The following is a 14,564-nucleotide window of genomic DNA, read 5'->3' on the forward strand; positions in this document are numbered from 1 at the left end:
TCAGTTACGTATTGCTGAGTTAAATGGAGATTTGGGAAATCAACAGTTGGTACAGCAGATTTACGAGCATTTTTCCCCTTCAAACTGCTGAATAGAAGTCCGTTCATTGAATGTAAACTCATACAAGTTGTATTAAATAGGTTTAAAATCTTCCTTCGAACAGCAATTGCCCATTTTTAGCCTCTATCTTTTAAGAGGGAACCTAAAATAGAAATAATAGATTCAAATCTGTTTAAAAATATCAATGAGAATAATCACACCCATGAAATAACTCCTAATTACTAACTTTGAAAATGACAAGTCTTTTCAAATCACTAGAGTCTAGCAGCCAATTAAATAGCTCACAAATTACTCATTTTAAGTCTGTAATCACGCACAGTAGTACAAATAATTTTTAATTATTTTAAACTTTGAGAACGCAGAAGGCAGAACAACAAAAGCAAAACGTTAAACGACAAAATCGTAATTTAAAATGGCTTTGTAATCAATCTATATAACTATTGATAAAAAGATAGCAACACCATTTATTATGCCAAATTTTTCTAAACACGCTATCTCTGGTTATGCTTTACATTGGTTCATGTACACTGGTGAGCATTCCAGTTATCATATAGAGTTCAATGGTTGCTCTTGGCTCCTACTCATTTTCCGGATCTTATCACGAACTGACAAAAGATAAGCAAAACACATGTTCGATATCATTGTTGTGTAACTCGACCATCTAAATATAGTACTATTTACTGATATGTGATTAAAGAACTGCACAATGACTACAATAAGTACAATAGTAGGTGCAATCACGCCATAGTAGACCATTATAATTTATAATTTATGTCTAGTAGTGTCTACTGTCTACATTTGGCTCTGAGATCTATGAAGTATGAATCTTACAAGTGACGACAGTGGTCAGTTCCTCAGTTATATTATTAATAATCCCATGGCTATATTGTATTCAGAATTTCAAACGAGTTTGTTTCTACAATTATGTTTCCTTTGACAAAATATTTGACTTATAATTTGTTAATATGATGCAATTAGTTTCGTGCTCATTGTATGTTTTGTAACCATTGTTGTCTGACGAGCTGTTGACATTTTTATGCGATGGGTTTATTTGACTTCACTCATTCCTTCCAAGATATTATCTATAATTCGAATTTTCGACAATGGATAGTATCAACTTACCCGTTCATGGTGCTAACAGAAGTAAGTATCATAATATGACATACTCTATTATTCATTATCTTTTGTTTAAATATATCTATTCTCTAAAATGTTATACATTGATTTAATATATTATGATTGACCCTCCCATGTAATATATTACTCAGCACTTAATTTATATTGAAAATTACAAAGAAATACATTTTTATGATTATTGTAATTGTTATGCAAGTTGATAATGCAGCAGTCCATAACAATAGTCTTGAATTACATATTGTGTCACATTTTATAATTTTAAATTATGAGTGTTGTACTTATTTAAAATAATATTTTACTCTTTGTTTGATACATATTAAATAATATAATTTAGCAATATAGGTATTTAGTAAAATTTTAAAAATTAAATAATTGTATTTAATGTGTAGATAAATTCTCAACCAAAAATAAAAAAAATATAACAATTCATTTTGAAGTAGAAATACAAGCGTACTGGTGTTATAAATTAAATAAAAACCTAGCCTATAGTATAAACCTTTAATAACATATCTATATAGTTTTGTATGTATATTTTTCATTAATAATTTAGTGTTAAACTTTTAAATAGATATTTACCTATAACTTAATGCTAATTCAAATTTAACTTAAAAATATATAATTCTGTATACCTAATTATTTTGTTTTATTATTTATTTTTTTAAGAAAATGTTGATTATTGTTGGATGCATAATAGTATCAATATTATTAAGATTCGCCTTCTACAAATGGAAATCAAAATGTAAGTTACTCACTAAAAAAAGAACTAAAGAATTATTTAATCAATAACAATGTTTTTACATATATATTTATTTTTTAGTTCTCGTGATTCGAGGAAGTAACATTTCTGCTATTCCAAAAACAAGATTTCGAAAACGTGATAGAGTTTTATTCTACGGCAGAAAAATGCTGAGAAAGGTTTACTAATAACATATTTATTATTATGACTAAATTTAATTTAATTTATGGCACAATTGAAATATAAATTACTATAATTCATAATTTCAAATAATTATTACAATACTATTTAAATATACATAATACATATTTACTCTAAAAGTACTACTTAAACTGTGTACAACTTTTATCAAGAATACTTAAATTTTATTCTTCCAACAATAGTTTAATATGTTTATTATTTAACACATGTATAATTATTTTTAAGGTAAAAAGTATATCTGGACAAGTACATGGTCAGGGGAAAAAAAGAAAATTAGTGATCAAATTTGCTAGACGCTTATTACAAATGAAAAAAGAAACATTACCTCAAAGATTAAATGTATGTTTTTTTAATTTTTGTTGTATTCTGTTACAATAAATTAAATTTAAAATTATGGTATAGTTCTGTAATAGATATTATAAAGAAAATCATTAAATATACTTTTCAAGGTTTATTTATTTTAATGTACAGTTTCAAATTATTTTGTGTAATAGGTATTAGAACCACCAGCTGAGTATTTAGAAGAGGAATTAATAACAAAAGATGGGCAAAATGTTCCTCCTGATGCTTTTTATATGCTACAAAGTATTCGGTAAGTTAGATTTTTTTTATAGTCAATATGAACACTTTTCTTTTTAGATTTTTCCTACAATTTTTATTTGTTATTAACATGTATTGTATTTATTTTATTATTACAGAGTTTTTGGCCACTTTGAAAAACCCGTATTTTTAAGACTCTGTCGTCATACTGAAATTTTGAATATACATGCTGGATCACATTTGTTTAATGTTGGTGATCCTGATGAAAATGTATTCATTGTCCAAAGTGGACTTGTTAGTGTAAATATCACTTCAATTGATGGCAGTATTATTCCTCTGAAATTAGTAAAAACTGGAGATTGTGTTACATCATTATTAAGTTTTACTGATGTTCTCACCGTAAGTAACAATATTAGGTATATATTATTCTTAGAGGGCAGACCTGAGTTTTGATTTAAACTTGTCAATATTATGTATTATCCTACTTTAATGGTTCCCAACCTTTTTATTCTACAACCCTTTTGTAAATTTTTAAAAAACTTATACTCCCTCCTTAAATTAGAGTTTAGAAGACTTTTTTTTTGTATTAGTGATACAAAATAATTTTATATTACACAACTAATGACTTATTTATTTTTTACATAATTTTAAAAATTAAATAAAAATCAACTTAATAATAAATAATGTTATTTTTATAATTTTGAATGCATCAATCTAATATTTTTATATTAAATAAATTTAATTGTAAATTTGAGATTGTTTTTTTCTCACTAAGTCCACAATTCATGGAGATATTTTTGATAACAGCGCGTTAATCATTGTTTACGTCCATCTGATTTCTTTATTTTATTTTTATTTGCAAAAGTATGGAAAAGCTAGACTTACAAAAATGTTATCATCGCTATATCTCCCCTCCCCGTGCAGTATCTAAATTTCCTCAGTTGAGAACCTCTGTCCTACTATGGCCTAACTTATTACCATATAGTTGGTTATGCTCTAAACATTCACTTGGTATCTATGAGTGAAGACCTCGTATAAGGTCCAGAAATATTTTTTAAACTAACACCATACACTTAATGGGTCTGTTCTCTAATAAGATAAAATATAAACATTTATTTGTTTGATTCTATGAATAAATATGTAACTTAGGGTCATAAAAAGAATTATAAAACCGTTAGTGCTCAAGCACTTGAAGATAGTACAATAGTAAGATTGCCAGTTGCAGCATTTCAAGAAATCTTCCATGATTATCCGGATTCATTAGTTCAAATAATCCAAGTGGTTATGGTCCGTTTACAGAGAGTTACATTTACAGCTCTTCATCAGTACTTGGGACTATCTTCTGAATTAGTACAAAATGTAAGAATAAAAAATGGTTAAAATATTACATCAAAATGTATTTAATTTTAAATTCTAAGGAAATGGATGACCATATTAATTTTGAATTTTGTTAATAATGAGTGTTATTTTTAAATTATACCTAGTGATTACTTTAGTGAAAGTAATAGGGGTGAAATTTCCAATACTTTTCTAAATGATAATGGCAAAATAAAAATAAATTTATATCACTCGTTTTCAAAATCACAAATATTAACAATATATTCTTTATACTTTTATGTATAAAAAAAATAAATATGTATTTGTATTAGGGTTTAGAAGAAAGAAAAATGAGTCCTTTCATTTCAGAAACTAAAAATGAGTCTTCTATGTTTTTACAAAAAGGTATGTTTTAAATTAGTAATATTAATCAAATTTACTAACAAAACTTTTACATACTTAAATTTTACAAAAATGTATTTATCGTTTTAATTTACACAGAATCTTCTATAAATGATAAAAAGTTGGAATCATTTTCAAATCAGCCAAAAACTGATCAAAAAGATTGGTATCTCAAAATTGCAATGAATGTTTTCGTTAAAAAACTCCAACTTGATAATGAAGATTTATTACTGGGAAAAGTGGAAATTCGCAAAATTCCTACCAACACATATGTAATGCAAGAAGATTCTCATAAGGTATGATTTTTGTTGGTAATTTATCCATAAATTAAATAAGTGTTTTATCCAATAAAAAGAAAAAGAGTATTATATATTTAATATTTATAATAAAAATAATAAATATACTAATAAAAAGATAACAAAAAGCAATTTAAAATAGGCTTTTTAGTATTTGTTTACAAAAATAAACACCCCAATATTTTACAAATATTACCATATATTCAATTTTCTATTTATCCTATTTATTTTTCCTTTATTACTTTTTATTTTAATTTAAGAATATTTTTTACTTAGATATTCTATAATATAGATAATGTTTTAGGATGCTGCATTAGTTTTGTTGTTAAATGGTTCATTGATAGTATCACAAAAAATGGACTTAGAAGGATTAACTGAAGCTCATATGTATTCCGTTAACCCTGGCGATATTGTCGGTGGATTAGCTGTGTTAACTGGAGAACCTGGATTTCTGACGTTTAGAGCCGACCGTCCCAGTGTTATTTCTATATTATCTAGAAATACTGTTTATGAGTAAGTAATATTGATTATTATGCTATCAATAACTGTATTTCAATTATTTTGATACTTGAGGGGAAGAGGTGATAATAATTAGTGTTCTTTAATACTAATTACTGATTTTAAGTATATTTAGATTGATAGATTTTGGAAAAATATGTAATGAATGTTATGATCTAGCTCTTTGTACTATTAGACTTATGATAAAAAATAAATAATACACATATATATATATAAGTGTGTGTATTTATAAAGCTACGATAATTAAGGTTCAGAATATTTGTTGCTTTAAAAATTCTTTAAACTACTAACATATTCAGCTTAATATTTTTAATTTGAAAAAATTCTATAATAATGTATATAAAAATATGAAAAAATAACTTATCAAATGTATATTCAACAATTTGAGAAATCATATTTTGTATTTATATTTACTCTTTTGTTGATTTTTTCGATATTTTAATTTTGAAGTGTGTGATGAGTTTTATGAGTATAAATGTTGAAAAAAAATCAAGAAAATAGCAGGGTTAATCGTTATTAATAAAGAAACTTCTTGTAAACTCTGAAGTAGTTCTAATTTATTTTGTGAAATATTTATAAAAATAAAAATGCTTATTATAATAAATAAACGATAATATATTTTTAAATATGCATTCTTCCCAAACATGGCAAATAATTCATTTAAATTTTGTATCTAATTTTGTCATTTCCAAAAACCAATTTATTACTTATAATAATCTATGTTCACCAAAGAAAAATATACAAATGTAATGAGTCCTGAACCCTAGTTATAATATATTCATCACTTAAACTATCAAAATATAAATAAATCTTAAAATAATTTATTAAAACAGTTTTTATAACAATTATTATCTATTACATGCTATTAAATGATTTTTTAACAGGATAATGAGAGTAAAACCACAAATTGTTTTGCCTATAGCAAATACAGTGGTTACACGGTTATCTTCATTTGTACGTCAAGTTGATTTTGCATTGGATTGGTTGTTTATTGAAAGTGGACGTGCGGTTTATAGGCAAGTTAAAAATAATTTCTTTATTTTTATAAAAATAGATAACAGACTTTTTATTTTTCCTTAAATATGATTTACTTGTTTATGAAAATTAATTTTATTCATTAAAAGATGCTTTCATACAGTATAGTGTAGTTTTAGTTGAGATAAATTCTAATATTTGTTTATTATAATCTATTGATTGTACACCTATAAACATGATTCAGCATAATGTGAAATATTTTTTTTTAATTTTTATACTTAAGAGAATGTTAACCTTACATGTGTGGGTTTTATCAGAAATAATTTTCTGTTAATTTAAATATTAAATAGAATTGAATATAATTAAAGTTAATTGCTGTGTTTTGAAAAACTATAGTACATTACTATTTGAGAAATTTTGCATTAAATTTTGCTATTTTGTACCTTACACATATCAAAATATTATGTAGTTTATATTTATATAAAAATATTTAACTATAAAAAATGGATTTCTTAAAAAGCCTATTAACTTTATCAATTAATTTAAATATAATTCACTGTCACAATATTTTTTATTGTATCCTATATTCACTATATATGCTAAGAAAACAATCAAATTAATAATTAATATAAAATTGTATTTTATGTATTTGTTTATTTATTTATTGCAGACAAGGTGAAGAATCAGATAGTACATTTATTGTATTGAGCGGCCGGTTGCGTTCCGTTATCACACATGAAAATGGTAAAAAAGAGTTGGTTGCTGAATATGGAAAAGGAGATTTTGTAGGAATTGTGAGTTTCCAATTAAAAAATATTTTTTTGATATTGAACATTATAACAAAAGCTAAAATGCAAATTATTCTACCTTTAATAACAAAATAAAATAAAAATCTATAATAATAGTCATTTTTAAGATGCTAAGTATATATTTTTATAGTATATCAAGTGCCGTTAGATTCAAGTTGATTTTGGGAACTTTTTTATTATTATTGTTGTGTGTTATAATTTTGGGATAAAGCCTAAAATTCAAAATATAAAAAAATATTTTATAAATTAATTTATCACTTGTAAATAGACTGTGTATTAATTTAGTAGGTATCAAAAATACTTATTATAAAAAATATAAATTAAACTAATTTTAAATAATTTATATTGCATATGAGTGTTTTAAAAACAGATTTATTCTTAAAAATTATTATTCTTAAAAATTATTATTATTATCATGTTTTATTATAATAATTATATTTATTTAGGTAGAAGTAATAACGCAAACACCTAGAGGAACGACAGTTATGGCAGTTAGAGATTCAGAACTAGCCAAATTACCAGAAGGATTATTTAATGCAATTAAAAAACGTTTTCCTGGAGTTGTTTCTACTCTTATTAATCTTTTGGGGCATAGGATTTTAGGTAATTTAAATAAATATACATTTTGTATATATATTTTTTGATCTGGAGTATTATTATAAATTATAAAAATTTGTCCTTTTTGTAGTAAATATAAATCAATAACTCATGTTATATTTAAAAATAAGATTATTAAATTTTTGTTGATATTTAAATTATTAAATTTTAGGCACTTGGCAAAAACCTACAATTAGTAAAACAATAGATACAAGACCAACACAAAGTAATTTTTCAACTATTGCTATTGTGCCTATATCAGATGATGTACCACTAACAAGCTTTACATATGAACTTTACCACTCATTATGTTCTATTCGATCAACTTTACGGTTAACTTCTGAATTTGTTAGAAGTGTATTAGGAAAATCAATAATGGATTTGAATAATGAGTACCGCTTGACAACATGGTTAGCCCAGCAAGAAGACCAATATAAAATTGCGCTTTATCAATGTGATTATTCATTTTCTTCCTGGACTCAGCGCTGCATACGACAAGCAGATTGTATATTACTTGTTGCGCTAGGAAATAAACAACCTACATTAGGAAAAGTAAGTTCACACATTTAACTTTTTTTTAGATTTCACAATAATTATAAATTTAAAGGTTATTTATTAACTGTTAATAAATTTTACTTTTTTTTTTTTATTGTTAATATTTTAAACTAATATAGTAATATTTATAAGTTTTATTAATAAAAAATAAATACTTTTTTTAATAGTATGAGAAAGATATTGAACGCCTAGCACTACGTACCCATAAAGAATTAATTTTGATACACAGAGAAGATTCAGATTTACCATCTAATACAGTTGAATGGTTAAATATAAGATCGTGGGTATCTTCGCATCACCATGTACAGTGTCCTAAACGTATATTTTCTAAACGTTCTGTTTCAGTAATTGTAAGTGTTTTAATATTAATAATCTAGTATCCAAATTTTAGAAATTCAGTGCATGCAATAATTTTCATTTGCCTTTAATATAATTCTTATATTATTATAATATAATAATATTATATAATTTTGATTACCTTTAAAATTATAGAATTATGTTCATTATTAAATTACAAAAGTAAAAACAGTAGAATAGGCTTTATTTGGGTTGCGATTTTAAATTATGCAGTAGGTTATCAAAAAGTACAATTAACGTAACAAATATTGGATAAACGTATAGAATAAAAAAAATCACTATCAATTTATTTTAGATTTGGTATAATTTTAATAGCATTATATATTCTAATAATTTCATCTTATAATTCTATACACAAAATCAAAATAATAAGTAGTTGTTAATCCAAAAAGTTATCTCTTCATTGCTACTATACATAAGATAGTCAAAACTTTACATTAGACAATATAAGATCATTGATAATAAATAATAATTTTTAGGACATAAAGTACTAAGTACTTATTAATATACTAAATAAATAATAACATAATTTTTTTTGCTTAATAATATGTTATATAAAAAGTATAATAACATCTATGAAAGTAGCAGATCTTTGTATTATGCTAAATTTCCTCATTGTCATTTTATCATCCTTTATGTGTTGTTTCCAACTATACACAACATACTAAAAATTACATTCAGTAATTATTCTAATTTAGTATTTAATATTAGAATTAATTGACCTGTAATCAAACTTTAAGTTAAGAACATTAATATTTTCTCTTTGGATTTTATAATGCTTAAATTGTTAAGCAAGTTATGTAAGTGAATATATAAAATATTAAAACTCAGAAATTTTCTTAATTCTTTTAAAAACTGAATTATTGTAAATAACTAATGAGAGAACACAGATAATGTTCTTACCTTTAAGTTTGATGTTAAAGTCTATTCACTTTAATATTTAATCTAACAACACAACATTTGAAATGATTAATGCAAATTTGTTATATCTATTGTTCATGTTTAAGACAGAAATAGTCTATGGAAGTGTAACGTCTTCATAGAATTTTATTTTTAAAATAGATTAAAATTTGTAAAAAAAGTTAAATTTTATAGCTATAAATTAATTTCAAATTCTAAACAGAGCTATTAATCTGATTTCTCTGATTTGGGGCGATGAATTTTTTAATTGTACAATATGTTCTTTTTTTGTCTATCGCCATTTTATAGAATATTAAAAATGCTATAATTTTCAACTTTGAGAGAGCTTTCTTGTTGTGTAATGGATCTAAGAGTAAAACAAGAATTTTAATGCAAAACTAGTTTATATAATATAATTATAATTATACTAAATTTGATTAATAATTTATACATTTTAAATCATGATTTTTATAAAAAATTAATAAATAAATAACATAAAACATATTAATAAATAGCGTGATCAATATGAAAAAATATTACAAACAGAAGTCAACATACATTCAGATTATTCTCGTTTAGCCAGATGGTTAACTGGGACTTCTGTGGGTCTGGTATTAGGTGGCGGTGGAGCAAGAGGTGCTGCTCATATAGGAATGATAAAAGCTATACAAGTATGTTGTTATTTTATTTTTTATTTTTCTATTTAAGATTTTATTAAGTAATAAAATGTTATATTTAAATTTTTTGTTCATCAGGAAGCTGGTATTCCTATAGACATGGTTGGTGGTGTGAGTATTGGTGCTTTTATGGGAGCTGTGTGGTGTAGTGAAAGAGATATTATTGGAATGACACGTAAAGCAAGCTCTTGGGCTGAGGTATTCAAAAAATATTTTTATGTTTTAATTAAATTTGAATAATATTATTATTCTTTGAATAAATTATATAAAAATTAATGAAATAACTCATAATTATGCATTAAAAATGTAATAATAAATTTAAAATTATTTTTTATAGTCAATGACAAATCGGTGGCGACAAGTATTAGATTTGACTTGGCCATCTACATCTATGTTAACCGGTCAATATTTTAATCATACATTGATTTCTGCTCTTGGAGAAACACAAATTGAAGACTTGTGGTTACCTTATTTTACAATAACTACAGATATATCAGCTAGTAAAATGCGAATTCATACACACGGTATAATTAATTTTTCATTAAACATTATATTATGCATATGAGATATGAATTATAAATTTTTATTGATAATAATTACAATGATTATTGTATATAATGTGTATTAAACATAATTATTTGAGATTATTTAAACAAAATTAAGTATTAATACTTTTATGCATTTTTTTAAATATTCTTTTAACACATTATGTATATAATTATTAATAAGTACTGTTTATCAGTTTAAAAATTATATAAATATATATTAATTTTCAATTTTACTATACACTGAATTTAAAATGTGTTAATAAAATAGTTCTTATTTTTATAATTTAAAGTATTAATTTAAAAACATTTATTGTTTTTTTTTTTTTTGTTATGCGGATTCTTAATTTAATCTTTATCTCATACATCATAATCTATTTACTTAGTGACTTTTAAAACTATAGATATTTAATCAATAAATATTTACATTTTGATAGTGATACTTATAATAGTTATTACAAATTTGGTCACGTACACTTATAATCAATTATTATTGACATTCAATAGTGTTTGTAAATAAACTGAATATTTTCAAGGGAATTTAACTTTAATTAATAAATATAAATGATTTTAAACCTAGATTAACACATAAATGTTTATCGCACATACATATTTACAATGACTATATATTTTATTATTCTTCAATAAAATAAATTATTTTTTAATGATATTTGTAAATGATTAAAATAAATTAAGTAAATAATTATCGAATAATTTATACAAAGTTTTATTGGGTTATGGTTATTTAATTTTTATTTTTAATTAAAACAAATTTTTTTTAGAAATAATTAGTTTTAATGTGAATAAGTGGTTTTATATTCTAGGATCATTGTGGCGTTATGTTCGGTCATCAATGTCTCTATCCGGTTACATGCCACCTTTATGCGATCCAATTGATGGACACTTATTATTAGATGGTGGATACATAAATAATTTACCAGGTATATTAACCACAAGCTTTTCATAAAAAAATTATTTAAATATTTGATTTTAGTTAATTTAAAGATTATATATGGTGTAAAGCTTAAAATATATTTTTTAGTTATAACATTTATGTTATTTAGCATGAAATTAAAGTATATTAATTTCCTGCCAACATTTCTAAAATGTAGTAATTACTTATTTGATATTGGAGAAATGTATGTGCAATAGACATTTATGGTTAAACATTTTTCTTAGCTAGGATGACCTTAATTAGTGTATGGTAAATAGGTTATGTTTGGAGGTACGTGAGAGCAAGTATGTCAATTGCTGGTTTATTTCCTCCCATGTGTAATCCCGACGATGGACATTTACTTGCTGATGGCTGCTATGTAAACAATGTTCCAGGTAATTATTTGATAATATAACGTAAAGTATCAACTATGTTAATTGATATTTCTAAAAATAATTGGATTGATGTATTTTGAAAAAAAAGGTATGAAAATAGTCTCCACTCCTCAGATACTTTAGACTTTGTATATTATTCGATTGCACCAATATATTCTTGAAGTATTAATTTAATTGCACATACATACTCCAATAATCAAAATAATATCTAATAATGTAGTACTATTATTATTTTATAATATTTAATTAAATATATTTTGACAAGCAATTTAAGGAAAATATTGAACTAAAAAATTATTGTAATACTATTAGTCATAAATCATAATATTAAATGTTAATTGCCAGTTGATTAAAATGTTCTATAATTTAGCTGACATTATGCGTAACCTTGGAGCAAAACATGTTCTCGCTATTGATGTCGGATCTCAAGATGATATGGATTTTACCAATTATGGAGATAGTTTGTCTGGATTTTGGTTATTATGGAAACGATTTAATCCTTTTACTGCATCAGTTAAAGTTCCAAATCTGGAAGATATACAATCTAGACTGGCATATGTCTCTTGTGTTCGTCAACTTGAGGTAAAACTGTTCTGTTTTATCTTTATAAATGTTTTGTCATAATTGTTAATAATTTTTTATTTTTTTTTTAATTAAAGGTGGTAAAAACAAGTGATTATTGTCAATATATAAGGCCTCCTATTGACAAGTATAAAACACTTCAATTCAAAAGTTTTGAAGAAATAAAAGTAATTTCGATGTTACAAATCAAATAATAATTATTCAATGACAGAAAGTTCAAGTGATGTAACCTATAAAAATAAAATTTTTATGAGTGATTATAATGTTTATACTTTCGTTAAAAATGATTTAAAACTTATGTTACTTAGAAAAAATATGTATATTATTATTATTTTTTTTACCACTTGTCAGTTGAAATCGCTTTTTCTTTATAGTATAGGTTATATTTATTGGCCTTTCTACCTTAAATGTGTAAGATCATTGATTAATATAATACTTTAAACCATTGATCTTAAACTATTTATCTTCAAATTTTTATGATTTGGTGTTATATGTGTAATAATTATAATTAGTTAAATGTATTAAATGATAAAAGTACACATTGTTTTATTTATTTTCTAGGAAGTAGGATATCAACACGGTAAGACATATTTTGCTGGCTTGAAGTTAGCTGGAAAAATTCCATTTGGAAAACAAGAATCTTTGATGTCGCACATTAAAACTGACTAACCCCTGTTTCTAGGTATTATTCAAACAATTCATTTTAGTTACCAATTTTTTAAAATTAACTATGTTTTTATCGTCAATTTATATCTATTTGTATAATATTAATGTACATTATATAATTAATGAATCAAAAATATTTTTGTTTCCAGAAAATCAAAAAAAGTATAAAAAATTATAAGTGATAAATTATTGTGATACAAAAATTAACCTTATTTCACCTATACTTACAATGTAACATGTAATTTAGATATTAATATTGTATATAATTTAGATGTTAATATTGTATATAATTATTTCATATTATCTATAAAAGTTTTGTATGTCAATGAAACTTGAAAAAAAATAATATTTTTAATTTATCAATATAAGGTATCTTATATCTTTATTTTTCTTACTTCAAATTTTAAGCTTTTATAGTTTTATTGTTAAAAATACTTTGTACTTGTGTTTTTTTTTATACATTTTTATAAACTGTAATAGTTATGAGATTGATAAAATGCTTTATTTTGGTATTAGCATTTAAGATTAAAATCAAAAGTTTTAAAAAAAGAAAAATATTTTATAACTTTTCAAAATGTAATAAATACAGTTATTTTAAATGTTTAAAAACTAGAATTTAAAAAAATTTAATTTGGTGTACTTGTTGTTTTCATTTGTACACCTATTTTATCAGTAAATTTATATATTATTGAAAACATTACATACTGAATAGTAATGACTTTAAATTACATAAAAGTATATATGTATTTTCATCAACACATTAATATACCCATAAAATGGATGTAATTGTACAAATATGATAGCGTTCTATATAAAATGCTTTTATAGTAGTCATCAAATGTTACCCCATTCACAATTTAAAAATATTTAAGTAATACATTTTCTATGTTATTCCTAGTAATTTATATAATTTGAAAAGTACTCATTAGAATTGATATGTTACAATATGTTTACACCTTTTCTTGCTTCAAAGTGGCGTTATCAAAACAATTATGTTACTTATAGGGCATAAGGACAAAGAAGATTGTCGTCTGAACCTAAATATTTAAATGTAACAATATCAATAAATATTACAACATTCAAAAACTTAAAACCTTGTAAAGTATATCTACAGTTGTCGATAATATTTGCTACAATACAATTTTAAAATAAATGGAAAAAACTCTAATTTGGGGCGAACACAGGTTTATTTGGAATCATAGTAGTTAATCTTCAAAATAATTTTAAAAAAACAGAAATTTTCTCCAAATGTTTATATTAGTATTTTCTATAAGTGAATGAGAAAATATTTAACTCTCATTGCACTATATAATAAAATATTTATAAACATTGGATATTATTTTCAATTTTTTTGTTTATAATTA

The 14,564-nt window shown here is 23.6% G+C and overlaps 1 protein-coding gene across 3 annotated transcripts; it reads left to right on the forward strand.

The window, feature by feature from the left end:
* The first annotated feature begins 767 nt into the window (after positions 1–767).
* On the forward strand, positions 768–13,216 carry LOC112594813 (neuropathy target esterase sws). Of its 3 annotated transcripts, XM_025339818.1 has the most exons (23): positions 768–1,203; positions 1,861–1,936; positions 2,015–2,112; positions 2,360–2,473; positions 2,629–2,726; positions 2,833–3,073; positions 3,824–4,033; positions 4,324–4,396; positions 4,493–4,689; positions 4,994–5,202; positions 6,093–6,224; positions 6,854–6,977; positions 7,439–7,595; positions 7,762–8,141; positions 8,312–8,494; positions 9,917–10,072; positions 10,157–10,276; positions 10,416–10,602; positions 11,448–11,564; positions 11,836–11,952; positions 12,323–12,534; positions 12,612–12,701; positions 13,096–13,216. In XM_025339818.1, exons 1-23 carry the CDS (start codon positions 1,102–1,104, stop codon positions 13,201–13,203), a joined length of 3,501 nt encoding a protein of 1,166 aa, XP_025195603.1. In that variant the 5' UTR covers positions 768–1,101; the 3' UTR covers positions 13,204–13,216. The 3 variants fall into 3 exon arrangements, with proteins under 3 accessions (XP_025195603.1, XP_025195605.1, XP_025195604.1); XM_025339820.1 differs by lacking the exon at positions 11,448–11,564; XM_025339819.1 differs by lacking the exon at positions 11,836–11,952 and having other exon boundaries at positions 769–1,203.
* Positions 13,217–14,564: the final 1,348 nt, after the last annotated feature.

The sequence above is a fragment of the Melanaphis sacchari genome, unplaced genomic scaffold, assembly GCF_002803265.2.
Source record: "Melanaphis sacchari strain LSU unplaced genomic scaffold, SCAv2.0 Contig23_pilon_pilon, whole genome shotgun sequence".
Taxonomy (NCBI): Eukaryota; Metazoa; Arthropoda; class Insecta; order Hemiptera; family Aphididae; genus Melanaphis; species Melanaphis sacchari.

What these genes read in the sequence shown, in the direction of transcription:
- LOC112594813 (XM_025339818.1), top strand. Translation starts at nt 1,102, where the DNA reads ATGGGTTTATTTGACTTCACTCATTCCTTCCAAGATATTATCTATAAT. An exon ending in AGTGGACGTGCGGTTTATAG is followed by an intron (nt 6,225 to 6,853) that starts GCAAGTTAAAAA and finishes TATTTATTGCAG; the next exon opens with ACAAGGTGAAGAATCAGATA. An exon ending in AATGCGAATTCATACACACG is followed by an intron (nt 10,603 to 11,447) that starts GTATAATTAATT and finishes TTTATATTCTAG; the next exon opens with GATCATTGTGGCGTTATGTT.